This window comes from Schistocerca cancellata, chromosome 4 (genome assembly GCF_023864275.1).
Source record: "Schistocerca cancellata isolate TAMUIC-IGC-003103 chromosome 4, iqSchCanc2.1, whole genome shotgun sequence".
NCBI lineage: Eukaryota > Metazoa > Arthropoda > Insecta > Orthoptera > Acrididae > Schistocerca > Schistocerca cancellata.
Window position 1 is genome coordinate 611,652,568 of NC_064629.1, and position 25,947 is coordinate 611,678,514.

Consider the following 25,947-nt stretch of genomic DNA (forward strand, 5'->3'; position numbering starts at 1 on the left):
CATAAACTTAAGTCAAAAGACACATAGTAAATTTCAGTGTTAGTGTAGATGATTTCTGTGTCTGAAACTTAAGTAATACAAATTAAGTGAGAGATTTCCACTTTGACTTCAAACTACTACCACCAGCAGAGATGCTGGATAATAGAAAGGTATTCAGACAAGGTGGAACAGTGATTATCTTTTTAAAAGAGTCCTTCTTTTGCTATAGCCATATACATATTATAATTCATCTGGGATTTTTAATCATAGAAATACTACAACAATTATTCTCAAAGGGGCAAGCAATGGCTATGATGATGTTGCCCTAAGATGTCAGATACCAGTGCTATATAGATAAATTATACCACTGAACTATTTGCAAAGCTTGTCATGCTAAATAAACCTTTGTAACTAACCTAGCATTAGGGGAGACTGCCACAGCTTAGCTGAAAGGACCAATGAATAAAGGACTTCAGATTGGCAGTGATTATTTGAGGTAATATACATCTAAAAAGGAATTTTTGTGTGCTCTGTGACTGTAATTATGCATAAATTGTATGTACACATTTTCTTGGCACTTCAGAGGGCAACACAGAGTGCAAAGCAATTTCGCTACATCCCACTCGATTCGAGTCATATGGTGTAGTAGGAAGCAAGCTATAAATTCCACATAATTTTGCCAAGAGATATCAAACTGATCAAAAGACAGAAAGAGCTGAGCTGAAGAATGGCAACATGTTACCTGTAATCAAATTTGCCTTCTAATCTGACAGATGTGCAGTTTCAGCAGTGATGCCTGTTACTAAAGTAAATTATCGTTTTCCTACTAAGGAAAGTGTCTGTTGACACAGCTACACTATTTGCTTTTGACTTTCAATCGTTGAGGATGAGGGAGGTAAGAAAGAATGAGACAGTAAGGAAACAGTATTTATCCCTCTACATGGTTATTTATGAAGTAACTGCTACTGTCATGAAACCACTGACCTGCTCACCAGGCGGTCAGTTACAATGAGGAATAATATACTAATAAGAAAATATTATTTAAAAACTCATAGTAAAGTTATTAGACTTCCAAATGCTGCAATAGGACTGGTGCAGCACATGAAATGGGAACCAGGATTTTTACGCTAATACACTCCTGGAAATTGAAATAAGAACACCGTGATTTCATTGTCCCAGGAAGGGGAAACTTTATTGACACATTCCTGGGGTCAGACACATCACATGGTCACACTGACAGAACCACAGGCACATAGACACAGGCAACAGAGCAAGCACAATGCCGGCACTAGTACAGTGTATATCCACCTTTCGCAGCAATGCAGGCTGCTATTCTCCCATGGAGACGATCGTAGAGATGCTGGATGTAGTCCTGTGGAACGGCTTGCCATGCCATTTCCACCTGGCGCCTCAGTTGGACCAGCGTTCGTGCTGGATGTGCAGACCGCGTGAGACGACGCTTCATCCAGTCCCAAACATGCTCAATGGGGGACAGATCCGGAGATCTTGCTGGCCAGGGTAGTTGACTTACACCTTCTAGAGCACGTTGGGTGGCACGGGATACATGCGGACGTGCATTGTCCTGTTGGAACAGCAAGTTCCCTTGCCGGTCTAGGAATGGTAGAACGATGGGTTCGATGATGGTTTGGATGTACCGTGCACTATTCAGTGTCCCCTCGACGATCACCAGTGGTGTACGGCCAGTGTAGGAGATCGCTCCCCACACCATGATGCCGGGTGTTGGCCCTGTGTGCCTCGGTCGTATGCAGTCCTGATTGTGGCGCTCACCTGCACGGCGCCAAACACGCATACGACCATCATTGGCACCAAGGCAGAAGCGACTCTCATCGCTGAAGATGACACGTCTCCATTCGTCCCTCCATTCACGCCTGTCGCGACACCACTGGAGGCGGGCTGCACGATGTTGGGGCGTGAGTGGAAGACGGCCTAACGTTGTGCGGGACCGTAGCCCAGCTTCATGGAGACGGTTGCGAATGGTCCTCGCCGATACCCCAGGAGCAACAGTGTCCCTAATTTGCTGGGAAGTGGCGGTGCGGTCCCCTACGGCACTGCGTAGGATCCTACGGTCTTGGCGTGCATCCGTGCATCGCTGCGGTCCGGTCCCAGGTCGACGGGCACGTGGAACTTCCGCCGACCACTGGCGACAACATCGATGTACTGTGGAGACCTCACGCCCCACGTGTTGAGCAATTCGGCGGTACGTCCACCCGGCCTCCCGCATGCCCACTATACGCCCTCGCTCAAAGTCCGTCAACTGCACATACGGTTCACGTCCACGCTGCCGCGGCATGCTACCAGTGTTAAAGACTGCGATGGAGCTCCGTATGGCACGGCAAACTGGCTGACACTGACGGCGGCAGTGCACAAATGCTGTGCAGCTAGCGCCATTTGACGGCCAACACCGCGGTTCCTGGTGTGTCCGCTGTGCCGTGCGTGTGATCATTGCTTGTACAGCCCTCTCGCAGTGTCCGGAGCAAGTATGGTGGGTCTGACACACCGGTGTCAATGTGTTCTTTTTTCCATTTCCAGGAGTGTATATACGATATACACTATTTGTTATTTGAAAATTATTAGAATTATTTATATTAAGCTCATAAAATTTAATCTAGACTGCCTGTTTACATTTTATAATGAACTTTCTGAGTGCCTAGTTAAAGTTATTACTGGGCTCAATGAATCAAAGGAAGCTCCTTACAGAAATGATAAAAAGTTGTCTTGCAGTCATTACACCAAACTTTTTATAAGAGATTAGAAATTTTACTCAGGGAACTAATCAAATGTCCTGTGTCCAATGACTTGGCAAACTGATGGGCACAAACTAATATATGTAATAAATACCTTCCTGGAAAAAAATATATATACGACTGTAACAAAGATCTTCTTGGTGAAAAAGATATTTGAGTAGAAAAAATATCTATACATAACACAACACTTGTAAATTACCTGTAATAAGAGTAGGAAGTGCGAGGTGAAGAAGTGCAAGTAGCTTCTGTATCTGATGCATAATCAAGAGAGGGGCGGTGTCTCCGTGTTAGTGTCCCAGCCGAAAAAGGCTGTTCACTGCGGTAACGGGAGGCTGAGTATGAGCTGGCTGCACCCGCAGTGCCTGCCTTGAGACTGGAGCGCAAGAGAGTGTGTGGTGTGCTAGATAGTCCATACTCTACTCGAGGCAAGTGTTGATCACTTCCTGAGCGTGGCATCACCTTACGGCCACCATAATATGAACGGGAAGGCTGGGATAAACGACGTGAACTGCCAGTTGCAGGCTGTGTGGGTCCTGAATAGAATGCATGCACCTGAAACATATTAATTATATATGACAGAAAACCTGTACATTTCAACACATATATAATTTGTCAAAATATATTACAGACAAATTTTGAAGTGCTAAAGAATCTATGTAACAGTCTAGAAATTTTGTGCTGTTAATTTGTACTTTGGCAGATGATGTTCATTTCTTGATCCTTACAGCAGGCCAGTTTGTGATGTGACTACTTATGTGCATAGACTTGTGAGTAACATTTAATAGCTCAGTAAGTTGAGATCATTAAAGGCAGAAATATTATTTTTGTGTTGTAGACATGCATTTGCACGCACAAATTTCATACAAGTGATTGAGAGATTTGCACCATGACTAAAATATAGAATAACAGTGGAGACATTTATTATTGAAAAGATTCTGCCACTATCCTTTTTTAAGTGCATATCATTTACATGCCTTAAGAACCAGCCAGTGACTTTACAGTTAACTCACAGTTGCAACAATAAAAGAATTCACCTGATTGAAAATAGTTTTGCAAGCAACAATAAAGTAATGGCACAAACAAAAAGAAAAGTTTTGTTTGAATTAAAGCCCTCACTACTGAAATTAAAATTTTCAGTTTTATTGCTAGAATACTAAGTCCATATTTAGAAGTATGATTCACATCTATGTCTGGCCATACTGATTTAGATTTAGAATTACTTCAGGTGATTCCTATCATCATTCCTTGAATGATGCCATGCTGATATCTTTCTCCATCCTTTTAAAATTGATGAAGTGCTCTGTCTCTAATTAGTGTGTCACTATAAGTTATCAAATGTAGAAACAAGAGCACTAAAATGGCCAGCATTAATATCATGCATATATTTGAATTAGAATTACATGACACTGGGTACTTCAGATGGAAGCCTTATTGAGTTGATCCATGAGGCATGCTGGGATAGTTCTGCTCTTGGACTATTGCCACAAAAAAGCTGAAACTAGATTTCAAGTTCTGATCTGGCACATAGCATCTGTCTATCCCAGATGTTTATTTCACAAACATATCACCATATCCTACACTCAGCTGATTTATCCATTAATTTTCACTCCTTTTTATGGCTTATACTTAACCAACATGCACTTGAAGTATGGAGTATAAAATGAGTATTCAAGCTTAATAATTAAAACTCAAAATGCATAGTACAAAAAGTATTCCAGCAATGAAATGAGATAGATGAAAAGTACCTACTTACCAACTGCTGAAAGTGGAGGAGCTGGGTTAACACTGATAGAAACGTGAAAAGGTAGATGGTACTGAATTTTCAACTTTCAGAAATAGTAATTCCTTTTCTAGGTCTTTAAGACAGCATTTCAAGAGAAAAGACATAGAAAACTGATACAAATAGTGGAAGACATCTATGTGTGGCACTCAGCATTCCACAGCACGGAAGACACACAATGTAGAGAAGTAACAATGGACTATAACAAAACTGGTTACTCTTCCTAAATACTGTGACAGGGCTGCAGAGAACAGTACTGATGATAGTTAAAAACTGAGAAGTAACATAAATATTGAGATAAAAATAAAAGAAACAAGCAAACACACACACACACACACACACACACACACACACACACACACACACACAAACGCATTAACCCTCACCAAGAACTTCGAAGAATCAAAATAAAATAAATTTAATACCTCTATATTAAGAGACTGAAAGGATATAAAACACTGTTCAGGCATGGTTGAAATAATGACACACTCATCCAGCAGTGCACAAAGCCCACTTGGGTAAATGAATAAGCTATCAATTAGCATCCTTGATAAATTGCTGTGAGATGTACAGATTAAAATCTGTGACATTAATCAGATTATCCGCATTACAACAGTGAATATAAATTATATCTGAAGAACTAACATGGCAAGCCAAGATAAATAAATCATTTACAGGGAACTGACCAAATTTAAAACATGTTTATAGGATTTACAAGAAATTCTTTGTTAATTTTGTGACAGTGTGTAATGGCTGAACATTTTTGAGTTTTTAATAGTACTACTATCCATAATTAACTGTGAGAAGCAAATGTATATGACACCACTTTGTTTCTACAGGAAGAAACTTTTCATTGCCTGGCATAAAACTACATATGCACTATGTTTAGATGTAACGTCATAATACAAATGTCCCTTTATACTAGAAAATTGGAAACAGAAACTGACAAGTAAATATTATTAAAAATATGAGAGAAAATTAAGAGATGGATTTGAAGTGGCCACAGAAAATGCTGTTTCCTCATAATCCACAATGCCACATGTTAACAACATTTTTCTGCCATCTTCATGAGCATTGGTATCTGAATAGCTACTTTACACCCTCAGTATCAACTTTCTTGCTCCTCTTTTACATGCTGGTATTCTTCTTTTTGCAAAAGGGCTGTTCATTCAATTGAAGGTTTTAATGCCAGAAGAAGATTCTTCTGTAGATTTCAATAAAGTGCTTTGTGTGTGTGTGTGTGTGTGTGTGTGTGTGTGTGTGTGTGTGTGTGTGTGTGTGTGTTTGGGGGGGGGGGGTGTTATGCATATGACAACTTTTGTTTGACATTATTAACTTTAGGGGGCAGAAAAATTTTTATGAGATTTCCTTAGCAATGATAAGGGAAGGTACATCAGGAAATATTCCTCTACAAAAAGATAATCATGATAATTTCATATGACTATGAATGCAAAATTAAAAGTTCCACAGATGTGATCAAAGGATTCTTGATCATAATTCATGAAGGATATGAGCAAATAAGAACAAAGTTATTACAACTTCCACTGTTGGGCAAAAGGTAGATTTTTGGGATTCTCTAATACAATTTTTCTATTTATCATACTCATATAGGAAATACGAAAAATTTTAACAGCTCGCATTTTGTGTCGCAGGGTATACATAACCAGAATACGTATATCCTAAAAATGAAAGAAAATCTTAGACAGTATTATAATTCAAGCTGTTTTAAATTCATCATTCATGAAGCTAGATACCTGCTGCATAACCACCAATTGAGCAATATAGGAAGTTGAAGGCAGGTTGCAAAAAATTCAGAAGTTGGGGCCTATATGATACCTTGCTATCTTCTAATTTCTTATCGGGTTTTCAGATTTATTCTAATGAAATGTTGTGAATTTTGTTGTAAGTCAGTCAACACACCCAAGAACATTATAAAGACATTAAAGCAACTGTAAAGACCTTTCTTTTACATTGTTTCAACAGAAATGCGGGATGATGAGAAAAGTCTCAAATGAATAAACTGCATTAATTAGCATGGTCAAAAGTGAAGTTGACAGTCTCTTTTAAAAGTATTACTATTCTGAGGTAAATTATAAAACTCACCTTTTCTGCTAATGATTCCAAAGTTTTTGGGTAACCCCTGTCATATGGCTGAAAATGCTGAGGGATAGAAGAGGGTTTGGGTTGTTCAGTTATCACAGGTGGTGGTGGGGGCTGGTATGGCCAAGAGGCAGTTGCTGAAGTTTGATCTGTTGCATGCTCAGGCCGTGAATTGTAATACAGATCTGCTAACCCTAGTCCATTTGCTGTGTCACCATTGCTCTCGAGTGCCAGATCTTGAGCTGTGTCCAACCCTGTTAAGCCAAGTCCCAAACGAGATCTGAAAGATAAGATACAGTTCTGTAACAAACATAGCTCTACTTACTGTATGACTAATATAATTTAAATTATTTTTGTTTTTGTTTTCAATATTTCTCACTATTAAAAGGCTTCTGTTGCTGTAAATATCGTTATGTGATATTAGATGCCTTTTGCCACTCAACTATGGAGAAACTGCTAAAAATGCAATTTTCCTCCAATGAAGCAGCAGTAATGTTTCACTGAATGTAACATGGATGATATTTATCAGAATCAGAACTGTTCAATTATAATTTTTTGGTGTTCTAGCACAAGCAGGTACACACATAAAATACTCATTTCAAGAGTAAGATTAAATTTATGTTTATAGCTCATAAACAACTAAAAGTGTAGTAGAAATATTGCTTGGAACTCACTTAATATATTCAAAGGAAATAGTCATCAGTGAGGTAATATGAGTCGCTTCAAATTAATCAAAACAACCGGTTGTTGTCATTGCATATATTATTCGTAACTGAATTGTTGAAAACTACAAGTTGGTCTCTTTGTATGATATGTATTGTTTAGTATCCCCACCATCAGATTTCACAGTGGAGGCAGGAGAGCTGGCACTGGTAGAACAGCAAAGTAGTCAGCAAAGTAGTTCAGCATGGAGGGCACTCGCCTTGTGTCATATGAGCAGACCCACTAACAGAAGCGTTTACTTGTGAGCGGCAGTAAGTGGAGCAGGCCAGTGCTCCTGCAGAATTAAACCACCGTGGACCTTGCCTGTCACTTCATTCCAGCAATTGTCATGTGGTCAGTCCTTAGCTGCCCATACAGCTGCATGCTACACATATTGCCATGTGTGTATCAAGATGAGTTTGGACACTTCACTTCAGTAGTTCAGTTCACCTAATGAGTTCATTACACTCATGGGGTTCTGTTCCACGGCTTTTACCAACATGTCATTGGTCTGTGAAATATGCTCGCTGAACATGCTGAGGAGCGGTGTTGTCATGCCTTCTGCAGATACTAAAGAGCCAAAGAAGGATGTTATTATGCATGTCACACTCTATTTTTTTAAAATCCATTTTTCACTTTGTCTTATCATGGACCTGGCATTTCTGCAGTGCTGGCAGGAACAGTTGCACCTTCACAAGAAGCAGCAGCAGCAGCAACAGGGACAGATTCAGGCACTAATAACCCAGAATGTGGACTTCCTTCACCCCCTAGATTCACCAGTAGGTGGCCGCCCACTCACGGTGCATTTTTCTTCTCTGCCCCCAATACCCCTGATGACCTTTTCCAGTTTCCATGAGTCTACAGAGAGGTGGGAGGTAAGGCGTATCATCAAATCCAGTTGTTATCATCCAGAAGGACAGGCTTATATGATGTTGTCCAAAATTTGAAGCCCTCTATTGAACCTGAGAAGCTTCCCTTTGATGAGCTTTGTCAGTTGCTTATGCAGTATTTTGGCCTCCAAACCCATGTGGTGCCAGCATGGTTGCAGTTTAACCAGAGCTGCAAGAGCTCTGGAGAGTCACATGCAGCCTCAATCACCAATTTGCAAGACCTCTCAGGCAAATGTCATTTTGAGTGTCCAAAATACCTCTCATACAGACTCACTAATTTGGAATGTGACTGTTGTCTGGTTAGCTCCTGATCCTGAGATTCAGATTTGGGCATTGTTCTTGTCAGACCATTATTTAGCCAATGTTGCTGAAGTTGTGGAATCACATGAGATTGTGACAGCAGCTCAGGACATCCTTTCTGATAATTGACAGGTGGCAAAATGGCACGATCAACAGTGCCCGGTGCCCCGTGGGGTACCTGAAGTGGCCTCGCATCCATATGAGTCACCATGTGTTGCTGCCATTGATGGCTCTGGTGCAACAGCAACTCGGCAGTGTGCACCTTTGCCCATGCCAAGCTCGGTGAATTCATGACACTTGCAGCTCCATAATTCCCACCCGTGGTGATATTTAGGCACTTGGTGTCATTTACCTTTCACTCACTGGGTGATCCACTGGTCCTGCCCCGATTGTCAGTTGTTCATTTGCTGCATGTTTGTCAAGACTGCCCACACATGGAGGCCATGTGTGTGCCATGAGATAGGATGTTCAGCAACTGTTTGTGACAGTCAGCAAGCTACAAGTCACTTGTCAGGTAACCCGGTGTTATCCCTGGACTCTAGGGCTGCCTCCAATGCCCCACACGTGTCACCCAGAGTTGCAATTGCAGTTCCATCAGGATGTGTCTTACAGTAAACAAGGCATTCCCATGTGAGGTAAATTCTCCATCTCTGTGTGTTACAAAAATGGGGAATGGCAACTTACACTGCTAGTGGTCAATTTACCAATTGCACAAAATATCTTTGGGAGCTTTGTCTTTTATGTTTTTGACTTACAGATTGTTGACAAAGCGCATTTAGTGCATCAACCCATTTCTTTTCATGATTTGGACCCCTTACAAGCCACTGTTTGAGAATACCTCAGGCTGGGCAGAAAAATTTCGAGGCAAATGTTTCTCTTAAGCCATCGGGAGTCCTGAAATTTTGTTGTCCCTGCACCATCCCCTTCTCCATGGGTGACAGGGTAAAGGCTCAGTTGCAACACTGGCAAGTTAAGCTGTCATTTCTTCTACTTCATTGAGTCAGTGGGCCAACCCTTTGGTGGTGATTCAAAAGCTTGATGGCACCATAAGCCTTTCTGGCAATTTTAAACACATGATCAATTTGCAATATGCTGTGGATTCATATCCCATTCTATGGCAGATGGAGTTGTTCGAAAAGCTGTTGGGGAGCTTTTTTATTTGTTTATTCATTATTTCTCTTCCACATTTCCTTACATATGTTTCTACAAAGTTTCATTGATCTACAGTCACTTGTTTCTCATGGGGAGCTTTCAAGTTGAACCAGCTCCAAAATGATCATCACATGTGACAGTAACATGCAAATACTGCAAGCACATTCTTGGAATCACAACAATGAGCCCAGTACACTTGGTAATTTTGAATGGATATTCAGGAAGATAAAACATGTGAGATAAACAATTTTAAACTGTCTAGAAAGTGAAGAGGAGAAAAAATTTCATAGTAAGGCATGCCATTTCTATTGCCTGGGTATGAAAAACTTAATTGTACACTACTCTCTGTAAGAAATTACATAACATATTTAAAATCCATCATTTCAACTACTAAAAATGTGTATTTTATAAACAAAACAATGGAAAGTTCAGGATGGAGAACAAGAATATGAAAAGGATAGATTGCTGCTCACAACATAGAGGACACATTGAGTCACAGACAGACACAATGATAAGACTGGTAAACCTTTAGCTTTTGAAGAGAAAAGTCCTTCTTCAGCAGCAGAAAACACACACAAGCCCAACTCCCAAACACATCACTACTGTCCACAGCTGCTTTGGCCCAAGTGGCTATAGTCACTATCCATGTGTGTATTTTATGCTTATATGAGTGTGCATATTTATTGCTTCTAAAGAAGGAATATTTTGTCCAAAAGCTAAAGGCTTAGCAGTCTTTTCTTTATGCTACTTGATGCCTCCTCTATGTGGTCAGTAAATGAAACATCTTATATAATTCTGCAACTATGGGCACTATGGCCACATGAACGAAGACTTTTACCGAGCGAGGTGGCGCAGTGGTTAGCACACTGGACTCGCATTCGGGAGGACGACGGTTCAATCCCGTCTCCGGCCATCCTGATTTAGGTTTTCCGTGATTTCCCTAAATCGTTTCAGGCAAATGCCGGGATGGTTCCTTTGAAAGGGCACGGCCGATTTCCTTCCCAATCCTTCCCTAACCCGAGCTTGCGCTCCGTCTCTAATGACCTCGTTGTCGACGGGACGTTAAACACTAACCACCACCACCACCACGAAGACTTTAGGATATATTTGAAACACATTGTTCATTACTTTGAAAAATAAAGAAATAGTGTAGGAAAACAATGGTGTCCATTCTACTGTGTTAGTGAATGAGGGCATAGATGGAGATCAGAAGGGGGTAATATGTAAAAATGTTCTAAAATGATCTGTCGGTATTTCATTCTTGTAATTAGTTGACTCTGAATGCTTTAAAAGTATGAGGTGCAAATTGTGTCTGAGTTGTACCATTCAGCCTGAGCACTGCAGCAAGCCAATAATCTCGTCAATGTGTTTTGGGAACAAATCTCATACCATGTGGGGAAATACCACAGATAAATTTAAGACCATCTCTGGAGTCATATGTTGTAAACCAGTAGAGAATCAGACATATTTATTTAAAATATATGTGACATACATGTATGCAGGTGAAGCCATGGATAAAAAGCTATTTACAAATACAAGAAACACAAATAACAGCTCTTGCAAAATAGTAAGGGACAGTCTAAATAACAAGTGAAGTAAAAGTAAAGTTTCTGGGACTTCAGACAGATGATAATATTTCTTGGACAACATATTCACAAAATTATATGTTGCAGTCTTCACCATATGAGTAATTTCCAATTCTTATACTTATTCATTCATTGATTTACTCCTTCTGAAATATGCAATCTTCCTTGCTTTGGTTAGTTGCTATTGTTTTTGTCCTACAAAACCATATTTTGGGTAAAACTATAGTTGCTAAGAATATTATTACCTCAGAAGAGGGTGGTGTGGACATACTGTTATGGCTGTCTGCAAACTTTATGTAGGTTGTTGCTCTAGTGCCTTTGGATTCTTATCATGCCACCCCTGTACATCTATTTGTGATTAATAATATGGACTCATACAAAAGTAAGTACAGTATTCACTCAGTGAAAAGTTATTTGCAGTTGTATAATGTTTTCTTAAGCATGCTATCTACTGTCCAACGGTATTTCTATTTTACTCAAAGTATTATATGTTCCACAGGAACTTCCCTACAACATGTATAGGTATAGATATAGATACATATGTAAGTACCTAGAAGATGGCAACATTTCCCTGCCATCACCACCATGCCTTCTTGAGCTTGAATCATCAGCATCATCCATTTCATCATCTTCTCGTAACTCTTTCTTAATGACTACAACAGGAGGTGGTTTATGTTCTGAACGGGGCTGCAGATGTGGTGAGACCACACCACCTTTTCCTGAACAACAATGATTGAAAGTAATGTTAATATGAATATCCAATACCTAGACATTAAAAGCAAGTTTTTTAAGTCTCTTTGATGGCATATAATCAATATTTTCTGTAATGTATACTAAATAACTGTAATAACATTTGAAACAGAGTTTAAAAGTACATATGGATGTTTTGGTATCAAGTAATGTCCATCACTATAAGGGACTATATTTCAAACTAAACTTTTACAGTGTGGTGAAACTACTGTGCATACAATACTTAAGTAGCATTTCAAAGAGACTGAAAATGTACATGTTATAAAAGTTACTTCTACATCTGCTTTCTTCAGGAGAAAAGGGACAAATTAGAATTTGAAAAACAGTGTGCTATCATTCTACAAGACAACAAATCATTCCCCAGTTATTCAAAGGCTATGTTTGCCACTGTTGATTATTTTACAGTGTTCATAGGTTATATGTGTTTGCAGGCTTTTTCGGAATATTTCAATGATAAAATCTTCTTGGGCATTTAGCGTATTGAGTGTGAATGTAGGATGCAGCAAGTACGTCAGACAGACACAGTGATGCATCTCACAGCACTGCATGGAACACATCAAAAACATTCGACTAGGGTAGACGGACAAGTCTGCGGCGGCAAAGCATAGCTTCAACGAGGAACATACCTTTGATTTTGAACAAATTAAGAACCTATGCAGCGCCAATGGGTTCTGAGCCTCAGTTGTCAAAGAGGTGGTAGAGATACATTTGCACAACACCCTAATAAACTAGGATAGCGGGTTTCAACTCAGCACAGTTTGGGAGTCTGTGACTATGAAAATATGACAAAATGATCTGTTCTGAAGGCAGTGGCATCTGTGGACAGAAAGGACAAACACCAGGACTTCATGCCCACATCAGGACCATGCCACATTCCCCCACCACCGGCACGGCACCCTTTCCTGGGGGCATGTGATTGGCCCACACACAGTAGAGATCAGTGGTCCAATGGCTATACAGATATGCAGAACACAGCATTCTGACATTTTGCCTGAAGATAATGGATACAAAACTCATTGAAACACTGCAACAAGATGACCACCACTCAACTGGTCATCTGAGAAAATTTTATCATTTATAGGTTATATTTGTCTTTGGTATGCTATCTTGCAGTAGACTTATAACATACCTGTTATCATGTGATTCCCTGTTAATCAGATTGTGGATTTAAACTAATTACAACTCTCAAGCATTGCTGCTTCTTGAACATCTTTTTATTCTGTTACCCTGTGATTGAATTTCTATGATAACAACATTTTGATATGCCACCTATACAGTGACAAGGTAGAATCAATGACATTCATGTAGAACTATGTTATCTGCAATACTGAGAAATGTAATATACAGTAGATATGAAAATATCCAACTCAGGAATTCTTTGGAATTACCTTGTATGTTGATATGAATTATATTACATTATCTCATTCTAAACTCACCTGCTTTTCTCTGTCTTGTCACAAGCACCAGCCGCCTAGGTATCGACATAATTATGACTACATCATCCAGACTCATCCGAGTCACATCCACCATGTTGACAGCTAGAATTTCATCACCAACTTTTAGGCATCCACTGTTGTATACAGCTGATTCAAGAGCAATTCGAGATATGAATACTCCATCAGAACGTTCAAGCCCATTACCCTCTCGGATGTACAAACCCAGAGTTTGACCAGGGCGCTTCACAATTTCCACAAGGTGGACAAAATGTTTGGCATCCTAAAAATACCAAATTATTCTCTTTAGGAAACACCTTTAATTGATAGTTAAATTATACAGATCTTATGTTGTGTGCTAGAAATAATTTTGCTGTTAATATCCATTGTTTAATATTAATACTTGCCTGTAAAGCTAAGAACTTCTTTGCCGCTTCTGCAGCTGCTCTTCCCAAATGCCTTGGGTCAAGAAGCCGTACAACCATCTCTCCTCTTCTTTCCACAGCTTCCAAGGCTGCTGCAGTTGTTGCATCATGATCATTTTCTACTGTTTCAATTTGCCTAAAAATCTCTGTTGATATACCACTGACCTGGTGTCAGAAAAACAGTACATTAATGACCTGATATGACCTATTCTATCAATTTAATTTAACATAATAAAACTCTGAAGACTATTATTTATTTACCATATAACAATTAATAGTCTTTTCATTTTCAGACAATTCTTTCCATACTAGTCAGCTATCAAATGACAGCCATAAAATAGCTGTTGAAATTATTTGCATACATACTCCACAATACATCATGCACTCTGTGGTGGTATAAGCATAATATACTTAAATAGTACTCATTAATAAGCTGCAAAAGAAAAAAAAAATTAATGGTCACAATGAAGTGGGCTACAAGAATTCTGATGCAACTACTAAAACAAAATGGCAGTAATGAACATAAAAGTAAGCTATCTTTATGACAGTATGTTAGAAACTACTATTCAAACATGTCATTAAGTAGGTGGAAGCATCTCAAATACCATATCTATATCTATATAAAATAATGCAGTGTAAATACTCAAATAATGGAACATGGCAGTTTTTTTAATGTTATGAAAATAACACAACCTAACTCTTCAACAGGGTTTGATTTGAATCACAAAAGAGTACACAAATAACTGAAAATGTAACATAAACATTTAACATAAATGTAAATGAATGGATGAAAAATTTTACACACACATTACATTCTACATACTCCTAAGTGAAACTCAATGTCAATCAATATTTCTGTTACTACTGTAAAGCTACAATTAGAAATTTACTGGAATGAAAATACTGTGCACAAGATGTGCACATGTAACATAAGAACAAAGTATCAGATAGAGTGAAATGAACAAATCTACTAACTAAACTGATCTTTGACATAATCTATGACACTGTTCCAACAACTGTATGTGAATAGAATTGTAAACATATGCTGCTTGAATTTAATCCTATTGCTTGGCTCTGTACGGTTGAAAATAACTCAATATGAACTAAAACAAGAGCATTCTGCGAAAATAACTGACTTTCAGTACTCTGTGTGTTATACTTGCACATTTTATTCAGTGTAGTGAATCACAGGCATATATTTTTTCATATTTGTAACTAACTGACAATAATCTGTATTATGGGAAAATTTCAGAACAAACTATGCTTATTAACAATACAAATTTTAATTTTTTATTGCATTACAGGAAGTTTCCGAACACGTTCCAAATGATCTATGAGTGCAACAGTTGCTCTTCAGTTTATATTTCCTGTTGTATCAGTTAAGATAAGGGCAACACTATTTTATTGCATTGTGAGGTAAATGTTAATTTTGAGTTCATAATAATTTTGATTTCATACACTTGTTTTCTACAGAAAAACACCCAGAAAGACCATTGATTGTGGCACTGCTCTAGAAAACTGAAATAAAACAATATTTTTTCATAGAAACCAAACAAACCTACAGTCAAAATGGTAGCAAGTGTGTCTTTCCATCTCATATTCCATTGTACTGACAGAAATATTAAGAGATTATTCTAACATTCAAAGGTGCCACATGGTAGTGATGTCCTCAATAAATTTCACCATGAAATGAAATTTACCATGAAAGTAGAGGAAGACATCTATCAAGCAGTCCTTAAGAATTTGGTTTGGAAGAAGATAGATGGCATACTGTATACAGGGAAAAGACTCAATTGCATCTCTATTTACATACATCCAGCTGCCACCATCCAGATTTATCGAGGACTCTTTTGAGAACTCTGATACACAGAGCTTTGGCCATAATTAACAAGGAAGAAGACATCAATGCTATCTTCCAACCAACACAGTGAACTGCATCTACTGCACTCAATGCAACTGCAAGTAGCCTTATGATAGGCAGTAAAAATGTTGTGTTCTGCAGCACTGCTGGGAGTATGCCAGTTATGTTGCCTAAGACAAAAAGATAATCTACAATCATTTAACACATCTTGTACAAAGACTGTTTGTTCCATTTCAAACAGACAGGAATGCTGTGCAGACATGTGGATTGTAGGACAATATAATAAATGAAGCCTTTCAAATTAGGAGTGGTAATGGCCTCATGAGCAGAGACAGAAAGTACAAGCTGAGCTCTGTTTGGGACTTGTTACTCACCACAATATGCTGTAATCATGCACAACTGAGAGACATCAACATAAAACATGAGGTGGGACTTGGGTGTAACCTAATATCTCTTCATCACTCTACTCACCCAACCATTCACCCATAACATGGAGAGGGGCTGATCACTTCCTACTTTCACCTACTTAGAAACAACACGGATGTGATCTTGATACTTTTCCAGAAGATGACGAGAGTGGCAGTCTTTGGCTTGTGCAACCTCAGCTCATCCACCTAGACAATTGACAATTTTATACTGTGTTTATTTGTAAAAACTCCACAGATGTTCATGAATCTTATCTCCTCAAATAATAATTCCTTTCATCCAATCATAGTTTGTGTATAACTACACACTTCATAATGTGAGACAGCTATGGTCAAAATGACACTAACAACTTTGTAAGGGCTTTGAATACCTATTATGGCCTCTCAAGAATGCCAGTTTGATCTGCCATGCATTCAAGTTTGCAATGCCAAGGAATCTAGTTCTGAAATGACAGAAACTGATGTAGTGATAGAGATTTTTGCCTGCAATTTTTGCACAGCAACCAAATTCTCAGACAGATTTATTAGAAATTATTGACCACAAATTCCAAATGTAAAATCTATAATTAACAAGGAAAATGACAGTATTGTTAAAGGCTCATATGTTATATACAGAAAACTATAAATGTTTAGTAATCTGGGTTGTGAATTTTTTATTAAGGACACATTTCCTTCAAGCGTATGGTAAGTGTAGATTTTTTTATACAAAAAGAGCATTTTTGTAGCACTACTGTTCACTCAGACACAAATAATGGTCCAACGACATTCACCACTTACATTACATGTGTCATAAAAATTAATCTCTTTTTGAACATATATAACAAACAGACTGTCAACAGCAAACAAAGTTTTACACTACACAAATTTACATCATACTGACCAGCTGACTGAGATTTCTGTAAGGTGTCTCAAATAACTTCATTGTAGTACTCTTGTATACAATGTGAACAATAATTTATAGCAAAGGCTACATTGGCATTCTTCAAGATAGTGGAATACAAATAGAGGTATACCATGACCCAGATTACTTTTTTATTTTCTCTAATTTCTCTGCCTTCCATAATTATGGCAGGATCAGATGCAAATACTGTCACCTATTCCTGAGACACTTTTACAAATTTGTTACTTCTTTCCATCAAACTTTTGTAATTCCTCAAGCTCAGTCTTGTAACATTCCAAATGACATTGTTCTTAGAACACATAATTAAAATTATATTTTGGTGACAAGTCACCAATTTTAACTCAATGACAAAGAAATTTGGTATGAAACTCAATAAATTTGAAAATGAGTTATAGGATAGAACTACTCACCAAACAGGACGCAAATATAGGCATGGTTAATACAGACATTCATGGGGAAAATGAAATCTTAACCCTTCAGAACAATAGGTTTCTATTTTTGGAGCATGAAGGAAAATAGAGCTAAGAAGAGAAATGAAGAGGTTGGGAAGGAAGGAAGAGTATGTGCCAGAAGCCATGTCAAGAGAGACTTGTTATATTTTGGTTACAGATGGAAAGGAAGCGAGAATCTCATCGCTCAAAAAGAAGTGACAACCTCCTGTTTCTGGATTTCCTTTCCCCATGCACCTGCTGGTCTATCTTGACCTCAGTCCTGTTTCCTACATTTTTTCCTTTTTTCTTTCTCATCCGGATATCTGCTCTGTGCCCCTTTTTTTCTCCAGCTCCGAAAGAACATAAGACTGTGTCATTCACACCAAGATTTACATCTTGTTTGGTGAGAAAAACTAAAGATCTAATCATTTGCAGTATGAATCACTCTTATTTTAGTTTTTGAGTGCCTTATCTTTTGAAAGTAGACATAATGGTAATGTATATGACTGAAAATTTCGCTTCACATGTTTCTGTGTTACTGACATAACTTCACAAATTCTGACCAAAAAATTAGTTTTATACACAATGAAGATTCTTGAAATGAAACCCATTTGCTATTGACCTAATTAACAATACTTTTAGCAGTGACTTATCTGTACCTAACAAACCAAATACTGGGTGAAGTGTGAGAAATAAAGTAACCAACTTCGCAACTGGCTGAAAAATATCCTGGTACAGGAGGGAACTATAAGAATCATGCACATTTAAAAAAATAAAAGCAATCCTGCAAGCTCTTACCTATAAAACAAAACAATAACCCGTGTATGTAGAGGACTATGGGTGTGTGTCACCGACTGAGAAGGTTCTTGCGGCTGGTGTAAGGTTGCTCTGACAGAGTAGGTTCTTGCAGTCATCACTGGAGGATTCTAGTGGACCATTTTGGTGTCTGTGGCTCTTAGGTGGTGCAGGCAGCATCCTCAGTTCATATGATCCGCCCACAATGTAGCTCCCGAAAACTAATCTAGCAAATAAAAAAATACCCGCCATGTAGCAGACCTTCCCAAATAGTTATCAGCTCGTGTACAATACTGACCTTTCCACAGAAAACTCATGAATTAAGTTTTCATAAGTGTGTTATCCTGGGTAGGTACATCACATATGCTTCAGTTTAGTTTTCACAGCCTATAAAATGTTGTGGCTTCAGATACAGGCTGCCATAATATGATTCATTATATCAAAGCTTAAATGATCTGCCATTTAAGAGCTTGGAGGAGTTCTGTTTCTGACACCAGTCATAGGACATTATTTTAAAAAGCCACAAGCAATGAAAACTGTTGTATGGAAAATAACTGCCAATAAAAGTGAAAGAATTTGATGCAATTAAGCTGAGTAACTTCATGTGCACTTAGCATAAGTGAGTGAATCTTGTATTTTGTGCACAACAGCTGCTCCGTAAGCTGCTGTTTCATATCTGTGTTGAATACTAGCAGTTCGGTGAATAATTTCAATATGTGTCATTTGTGTGGTCAGCTAGCAGAGTTAACTTTTAGTACTGTCACAATGAACGGTTTGTTACTCAAACATCAATGAATATGCAGATGCTTCATAATTCATTTCAGAAATTTCTAACCATTTTTGGGGAGTAAGTATTTGACTAAGCAACACAGAATCACTTGCATCAAACATGAATTCCACACACACACATATATAAATATATAACATATTGTTATTCTGTGATGTTGTGTGTGACCCTAGCTGGTAGAACAATAAATATTTGGAAGTGGGTGCTACAGGTGATAATGATGGAGACTTGTTGAAAATCGCATACATTACCACACTAGCTGTAAAGCTGTGTAAAGCTGAAGCAAATCATGCATAATATGTGCTTTCAGTTCCAAAATAAGTATGTCATGCCATTACCATGCAAATGTCATTCAAAATTACATTTTCAGAGAATCCTAATTCTAAATATTAGTGCAGATAGAATAATTAAATATAGGATTGTAATAAATAATCTATAAATAAGATTTTGTTACAATATGTGGCAGCTGATTAGTGGTTCTATTAAGTCAAGTGTCTACATCACCTATATCAGCAAAATTAAATCTTCCTCAATATAGTATAGCTATTATAAATACAGTAATTCTTATATATCTTAATAACATAGGATGATATGTGTGTTAGAGAACATAGTACATTTTGTAAAGCTTATAACTCTTCCATTTTTTTATTTTTCTCATTTAGCTGCATTTAAATTTTATTTTAACCCCAATGTAGCTGTATGTTCAATCAACAGTAAAACATTTAGAAACACAGAGGAAAATATTCAGTTATTAGTTAGTTATTCTAAGGTGGTGGGTAACTGCTTTTTCTTAAAATTGGTATTCCAACCGTTTCCGCATTCACTGATACTGATGTTCATAATTGAAGAAAACAAATCTGCTCCAGTATTACCTTGCCAAAAATAGTAAATCATTTCAACTTCGCCAGCAAAATTTCACAATTTACAATAAATTATGTCAAAGTATTTCCTAAAACCACAGAACAATCTCAGATACATTAATTTTTGTATGACTGTCTCAAATTACATTAATGGTGGTACCCCTCTTTCCATTTATTTCCTTATTAATTACTTAAAATAAGATGTAACACTGCTCTGGATTGCAGGATTAATCATCTCCAACTTTTAAAGGGAACTATGTTTAAGCCTGTCATTAATGGTGCCAGCTTAGTTAGCAGAGTATTCAATGGCAAAAGTACAATGTGTAAAATAATATGTAGGTCAACACATACTAAGAGGTTATCTTTAAGAGACCAGACAGTTTCTTGCAGACTTTCAACATCTGTCACATTTTTCAGTATGGACTTCTCTCTGGAGAATCATTACTATAAAACAACAGTCCAACTGAAGGAAGCATTGGCCATCCCACACAAGACAGTTCAATAATTCAAAAGTCATTGTAAGTCTGTTAAACATTACACTCAATTACAATATTTCATAAGAAATAAAGGAATAAAGAAGTCACTTAACGCAACTTGTTATACTTGAACACAATGCTATCGACCATTGTGAATAAAAATTAAAACAAAAACATGCCAGTAAGTTAAATCACACCTCAATATCTAGAAGAATGAAGTGACAAGCAAACATGACATCTAGGCATCACCTGACAAGAAAATGCACAGAAGAAAATGTTAGTTTCTGACTGTAGATTGATCCAAACACTTCAGTTATAGAGTGTGGTGTGAGAAATAGAGGATCCTAGGATACTCTAATCATATATTCAAAAAAATTAAGGTGATCTCTAAGGTAATGCTGAAATAGCATTTTAGAGGAGTGAAGTTCAAAGCCACATCAGGCCATATAAATTCATATTTTCAGAAATATCCCTAACTAAGACAAAAGTTAATTTCTCACATCCTTATCCAATTGCACTACTGTATCATTTCCAATGATCTCTATTCCAGTAGGGTATGAAACATTGGTCTTCTCTTTTTCCTAAGGAGTACTCCTTCTTCCTTCAAATATTGGGCTATTTAATCTGTTACAGTTCAACTTTTTAGTGATAATGATGACTTTTCATATTTTCTTTGGATGTGCCAATGATCATCATCCAATTATATGGTAGGCACATATCTTTTTGGGAAAGCAACTATGGTTAATTTTATCTAAATGATTTGTCCATTTGGTTCTGTAGTGCTTTATGCAATCTCCTTCAGTTTTTTATACATTTTTGTGTCCTCATTTATATGCTACATTTTTTCTTTTTCTTGTATTCCCTATTGTTCTTTACACCAACCTATTTTACTGTCTTTAAACTTCATCTTTTTTCAGGAACTATTCCTCACTTTCATATCCTGGAGTACGTATAGCTGTAGTTTTGTAAAATTTCATTCCAGTCTTCCAGTCTCTCTTCCTATGCATTTTTTAAAATTTTTTTATAATTCTAAAGTGTATATCACAAATGTAATTAAATCTTCCTACTTCCTACATTGTTACCAATGTCCACCTCTTCTGGGAAAGATATAGTGTACCCTTGGAAATTTTTATTTTATTTTCAGTTACTATTTGGAAAGAGACCCCATTCAGCCAATGCCCTATTCATACAGGCAGGATGGTTTACTTGCTGGCACTAGCTCAGCTACACATATCACACAAATATCAGATGAGGAGCCAGACAAAGGTGTCCCACAATGACCTGTCTTCACTTTCCACCTTTAACACTAGGAGGTTTCTGATCAGACTGAGTATTTTAAAGCTTCCTGATATCTATCCTAAATTTATGGTGATATCAACTAAAACAAAGCTTGTAAGCAGTAGGATACACTGAATGGCCTTTTTAGTGTGTGTGATGTCAGCATCATGGGGCACTTCAAATGAGTTCATGTATTTGACTCCTCCTCTGACAAATGGTCAGGGATTCTTTGTGCTTCCTTTTGTACAATTTTGCCTGGAGCAAACTGGAACATTTCCCTTATCATGATATCTGCATATGACATTTCACAATACACTATTTCATGTCTCTGCTGATAATGGTTAGTGAGACTTTGTAATTCTGTGACCCACTGCTAATATGACTCACTTACATATATGTTAGTCACCATTCAACTGTCAGTTTCTAATGGTCTTAGATGACACTCTTGGCACAACATTTGTCCTACTTTGTGATGTGTTCACTATATGGTCAGCAACGGCTGTGCATCTGAAGCAACAGTATGATTCTATAAGCTGCTGCCACAATATTACATGTATGTGAATGTATCTTTGATTAACAATATGAACATGCTGGGCAGTTTTCCTGAAGGACCATCCAATGTCCTGGAAGTTCACAATGAAAACACTCTCAAAATCTGTGAATTGCTTGAATTGTGTTCCTTGCACTGTCATAGCATTTAGTATTTCAGTATTATGCTCAGAACTACAAACCACTCTTTCAAAAAGTGACATACATCTATTATGTACTCAGGCATGGTTACTAACTGTCCACAGAATGCTGATTTGAATAATCGACATTACTACCCTCCATCTACACCCAAATAAAAACAGGGAGTTTCTACATCATGCCTTCAGAGGTGTTAATTATTAGCTGTGATTAATGAATCTGTTTACAAACAGCTTAAAGAGTCTTGATTTTAATGGCAAGTTGAACTGAGCTTTCCAGACAAGGAAAATTACTAAAAATGTTCAATATTTTGATAACAGGAACTGTCACCATCTGTACTGGAAGAACATTATCACTTGAATAGCTTACTGTGAAGTGCATCAGTGTATATTCATTCCTGTTAAGAGGACACCATTCTTGTATAAACCATACTTACATATTTCATGTTGGCCATACAGGATGTAATGTATTACGGCAACATGAAAAATTCTTGGCCTGACAATGAAAAACTATATTTTAATGTAAAAAAATGCACTTAGTTTTTTATATAGCCCCTTTTCAGGTCAATGCATGTCATTTATTGAGCTAGTAAATTCTGTTCCTTACATGAAAATCTGAGACATTTTCTAATTATCCAGTTAGATCTGCTGTAACCTATACATTCAATTAAATTTTTTTCCTGTCACAAATTTGTTTCGATGTGGGATAACTGGGAATCAGAAGATGCTAAATCTAGTGATCAGGGAAGATGCTACAACAATTTAGTACTTCAAGTCCCTCAGCTTTCTCATTATAAAAGCACCTTTAAGTGCCCGGATTAAACAACACTCTTTTCTTTTTTCTTTTACAATCCCAGTCTCTTCATGCGTTATTTTTGCAGGAAGATCTGTGACATATTTGCCATGTATTATTAAAGTAAACTCATCCTGGTGCTCTTCGAACCACTCATGTGCACTGCAAGCTGTGTGACATGTTCCATTGTCCTGCTGGTAGATCCCATTGTTTCAAGGAAAAAGAAACTGCATGTAGGGATGGACATGATCCCCAAGGATATGTGTATACATGTGTTGATCCATTGTACCTTCAGGAATGATGAGATCAACCAGGGAATGCCACAGAAACATTCCCCAGACCATGTCACTCCCTCCTACAACCTGGATCCTTCCGACGAATGTTGCAGGGTATTTGCTTTCAGACGTTTCACCCCACACACAGCAGTGACCATCTGTCCGATGGAGCATAAAACATCATTCATCTGAAAATGCCACCTGTCATGTGTGGCCTTTGGTGCACCACAGTTTTTGGTAGCACCATTTTGCTATGCACGGTATACCTTAGCCATGGCAGCATGCAAACAGTTTACAAACTTAGCCATTTTGGTAATGCTACCACCTTGGCTCAAAAGCCAATGATTATGCCCTTTTTGATGGTAGATAAATCACTCCATTCAGCATTACAGTGACTGCACTGCTTTCTGCATCCCCCCCTCTCCGACATGCATTATATACTCTCCACTGCTGGTGGTACCACTTGCTGTCTGTGAGTGGTTATTGCACATTGAGACTGAATGTAGGCAGTGGTCACATTAATGGGACTGGACCATGTATAATGAGGTAATATTGTACCTTTACAGATGTAAGGTGCTATATCTAAAACAAAAAAATATGCAGCCTATGTGCAGTTAGTCAACACACACAATACACTGAAAAAGGTCAGAATTTTTATTGATACATAACCATACATGATGTGGTCTACATCTTAAGAGTCAATAGCCTGATAGGCTAAGAGTTCAGGAAAAACCAAATTGTCAACAATACAAAAAGCCACAATGTGAAAAACAGATGAGGCACTTCATATATATTTTTTCCATAAATTTTTTACAGATTGTAGACCACACCATGTTGTAAAATGTAGCAACATTTTAGCCACTATTGCAAATGACCCTCCTCATGCTGTGTAACAATACATGGGCAAGGCAAGTTTTATATATATTATCATCATTTGACCCCTGTGCTGTCATTAATATATCAAAGTGTAAGACTCACAATTGGCACCACCACCGACACCACTAGGAAGATAGTTGCTGCCTGCAGGAGTGACCAACTATGAGACAGCCTAATTCCTTGCGTTAGAGGAAGCTTCAGCATGCCACTGCTGCCGGTAAGTATTTATTTTTGTCTGCAGAGCTGAACAGCCAGTCTGTATTTGGCCTGAAGTGTTATTACCATGAAGCTTATTGAGTGTACTACAGAGATGTCAACAAGTTAAGTGGGCTCAGTACAGTCTACCCATTCCAAGCAGTGTCTGCCCCCAGTAACTGAGTGGTCAGCATGACAGACTGTCAATCCTAAGGGCCCAGGTTCGATTCCCGGCTGGGTCGGAGATTTTCTCCGCTCAGGGACTGGGTGTTGTGTTGTCTTAATCATCATCATTTCATCCCCATTGACGTGCAAGTCGCCGAAGTGGCATCAAATCGAAAGACTTGTGCCAGGTGAGCGGTCTACCTGACAGGAGGCCCTTGTCACACGCCATTATTATTATTATTCCAAGCAGTAGGACTCTGCATATAACTGAACATTTACCAATGACTTGGGCACTCCATCATTTGTACAGTATATCAATATGACAACCGACTCAGGGGCTTCTAAGCCCTTGCAAGCTTAGTGTCTTACAGAATAAATGTATTCAGCTAAGATTGGGTCACCATTACTTACTGTTTTAGGATTGCCCATTTCTACCTCTGAGCAGTGACACAACATTGGCAATCAGACTTTGGAACTTACGGTGCTGAGTTGTTCCACTGTCAAGGGTGATATTATTAGTCATTTTTTCTGCATATTATCATATCTTTATCACCACAAGAACTTTCTCTGCTAAAAGTGGTCCAATGCAGGGGCAATAGTTTCAACAACTGGTACAGAGTGTCATTCAACTGATGCAAGTACTTGCAACAGCAAATGCACCTAAAGAAACTACAGCTGCACACAAATTCTGAGAATTTCACAGCCAGCAAGAGGACCTGGGCTAAATATGATGCTCAACTTGAAGCAAACTTCTCTGCCTATGACATGACAGGTATCAAGTGAAAATTTTATTTCATTTATAATGTGAGGGCCAAAGTGTTTCAAGTGTGTGGGCTCTCATCTGGAGGATATTGCTTATGAGTCATTAACTTGGAAGTTATATGAGCACTTTGTTGCTCAGATGCATGTATCAGTTGTTTTAGAGGCTTATGAAGCAGCTTGGTTAGACAAACAAATAGTGAGTCACAAAACTGAGAAGGCATATCAGATATTGCAAATGTAAGTGTTCATGTGGAGTATCCTACAGTGACATTGTGCTCCGTGATGCAGTTACCTAAAATGTATCAGATGAACACATATGTGCTGCTATTTTGAAGACACCAAATTCTAATTTATAAACTATGCTTTCTATCATTGTGTCTCAGACGTTGTAGGTGTGTGTGTCAGAGGTAAGATTTAGAGACTCTGGCCATTTCTGTAATTCAAAGTGCACAACACACTCAGTTCTCTAATCAGTCAGAAGGCAAGCAGCAGACAAAGCCAAGTGTTAAAAAAGTCAGT

The 25,947-nt window shown here is 38.0% G+C and overlaps 1 protein-coding gene across 1 annotated transcript in view; it reads right to left on the bottom strand.

Annotated features, from left to right (window-relative positions):
* LOC126184350 (rho GTPase-activating protein 100F) overlaps positions 1-25,947 on the bottom strand; it is a 294,918-nt gene that overhangs the window by 217,170 nt on the left and 51,801 nt on the right. The window contains exons 3-7 of the mRNA XM_049926729.1: positions 13,845-14,027; positions 13,441-13,720; positions 11,805-11,973; positions 6,628-6,904; positions 2,944-3,296 (exon numbers count right to left, since the gene is read on the bottom strand). Of these exons, the coding sequence (XP_049782686.1) occupies positions 2,944-3,296; positions 6,628-6,904; positions 11,805-11,973; positions 13,441-13,720; positions 13,845-14,027 (1,262 nt within the window). The remainder of the gene's footprint in view (positions 1-2,943; positions 3,297-6,627; positions 6,905-11,804; positions 11,974-13,440; positions 13,721-13,844; positions 14,028-25,947) is intronic.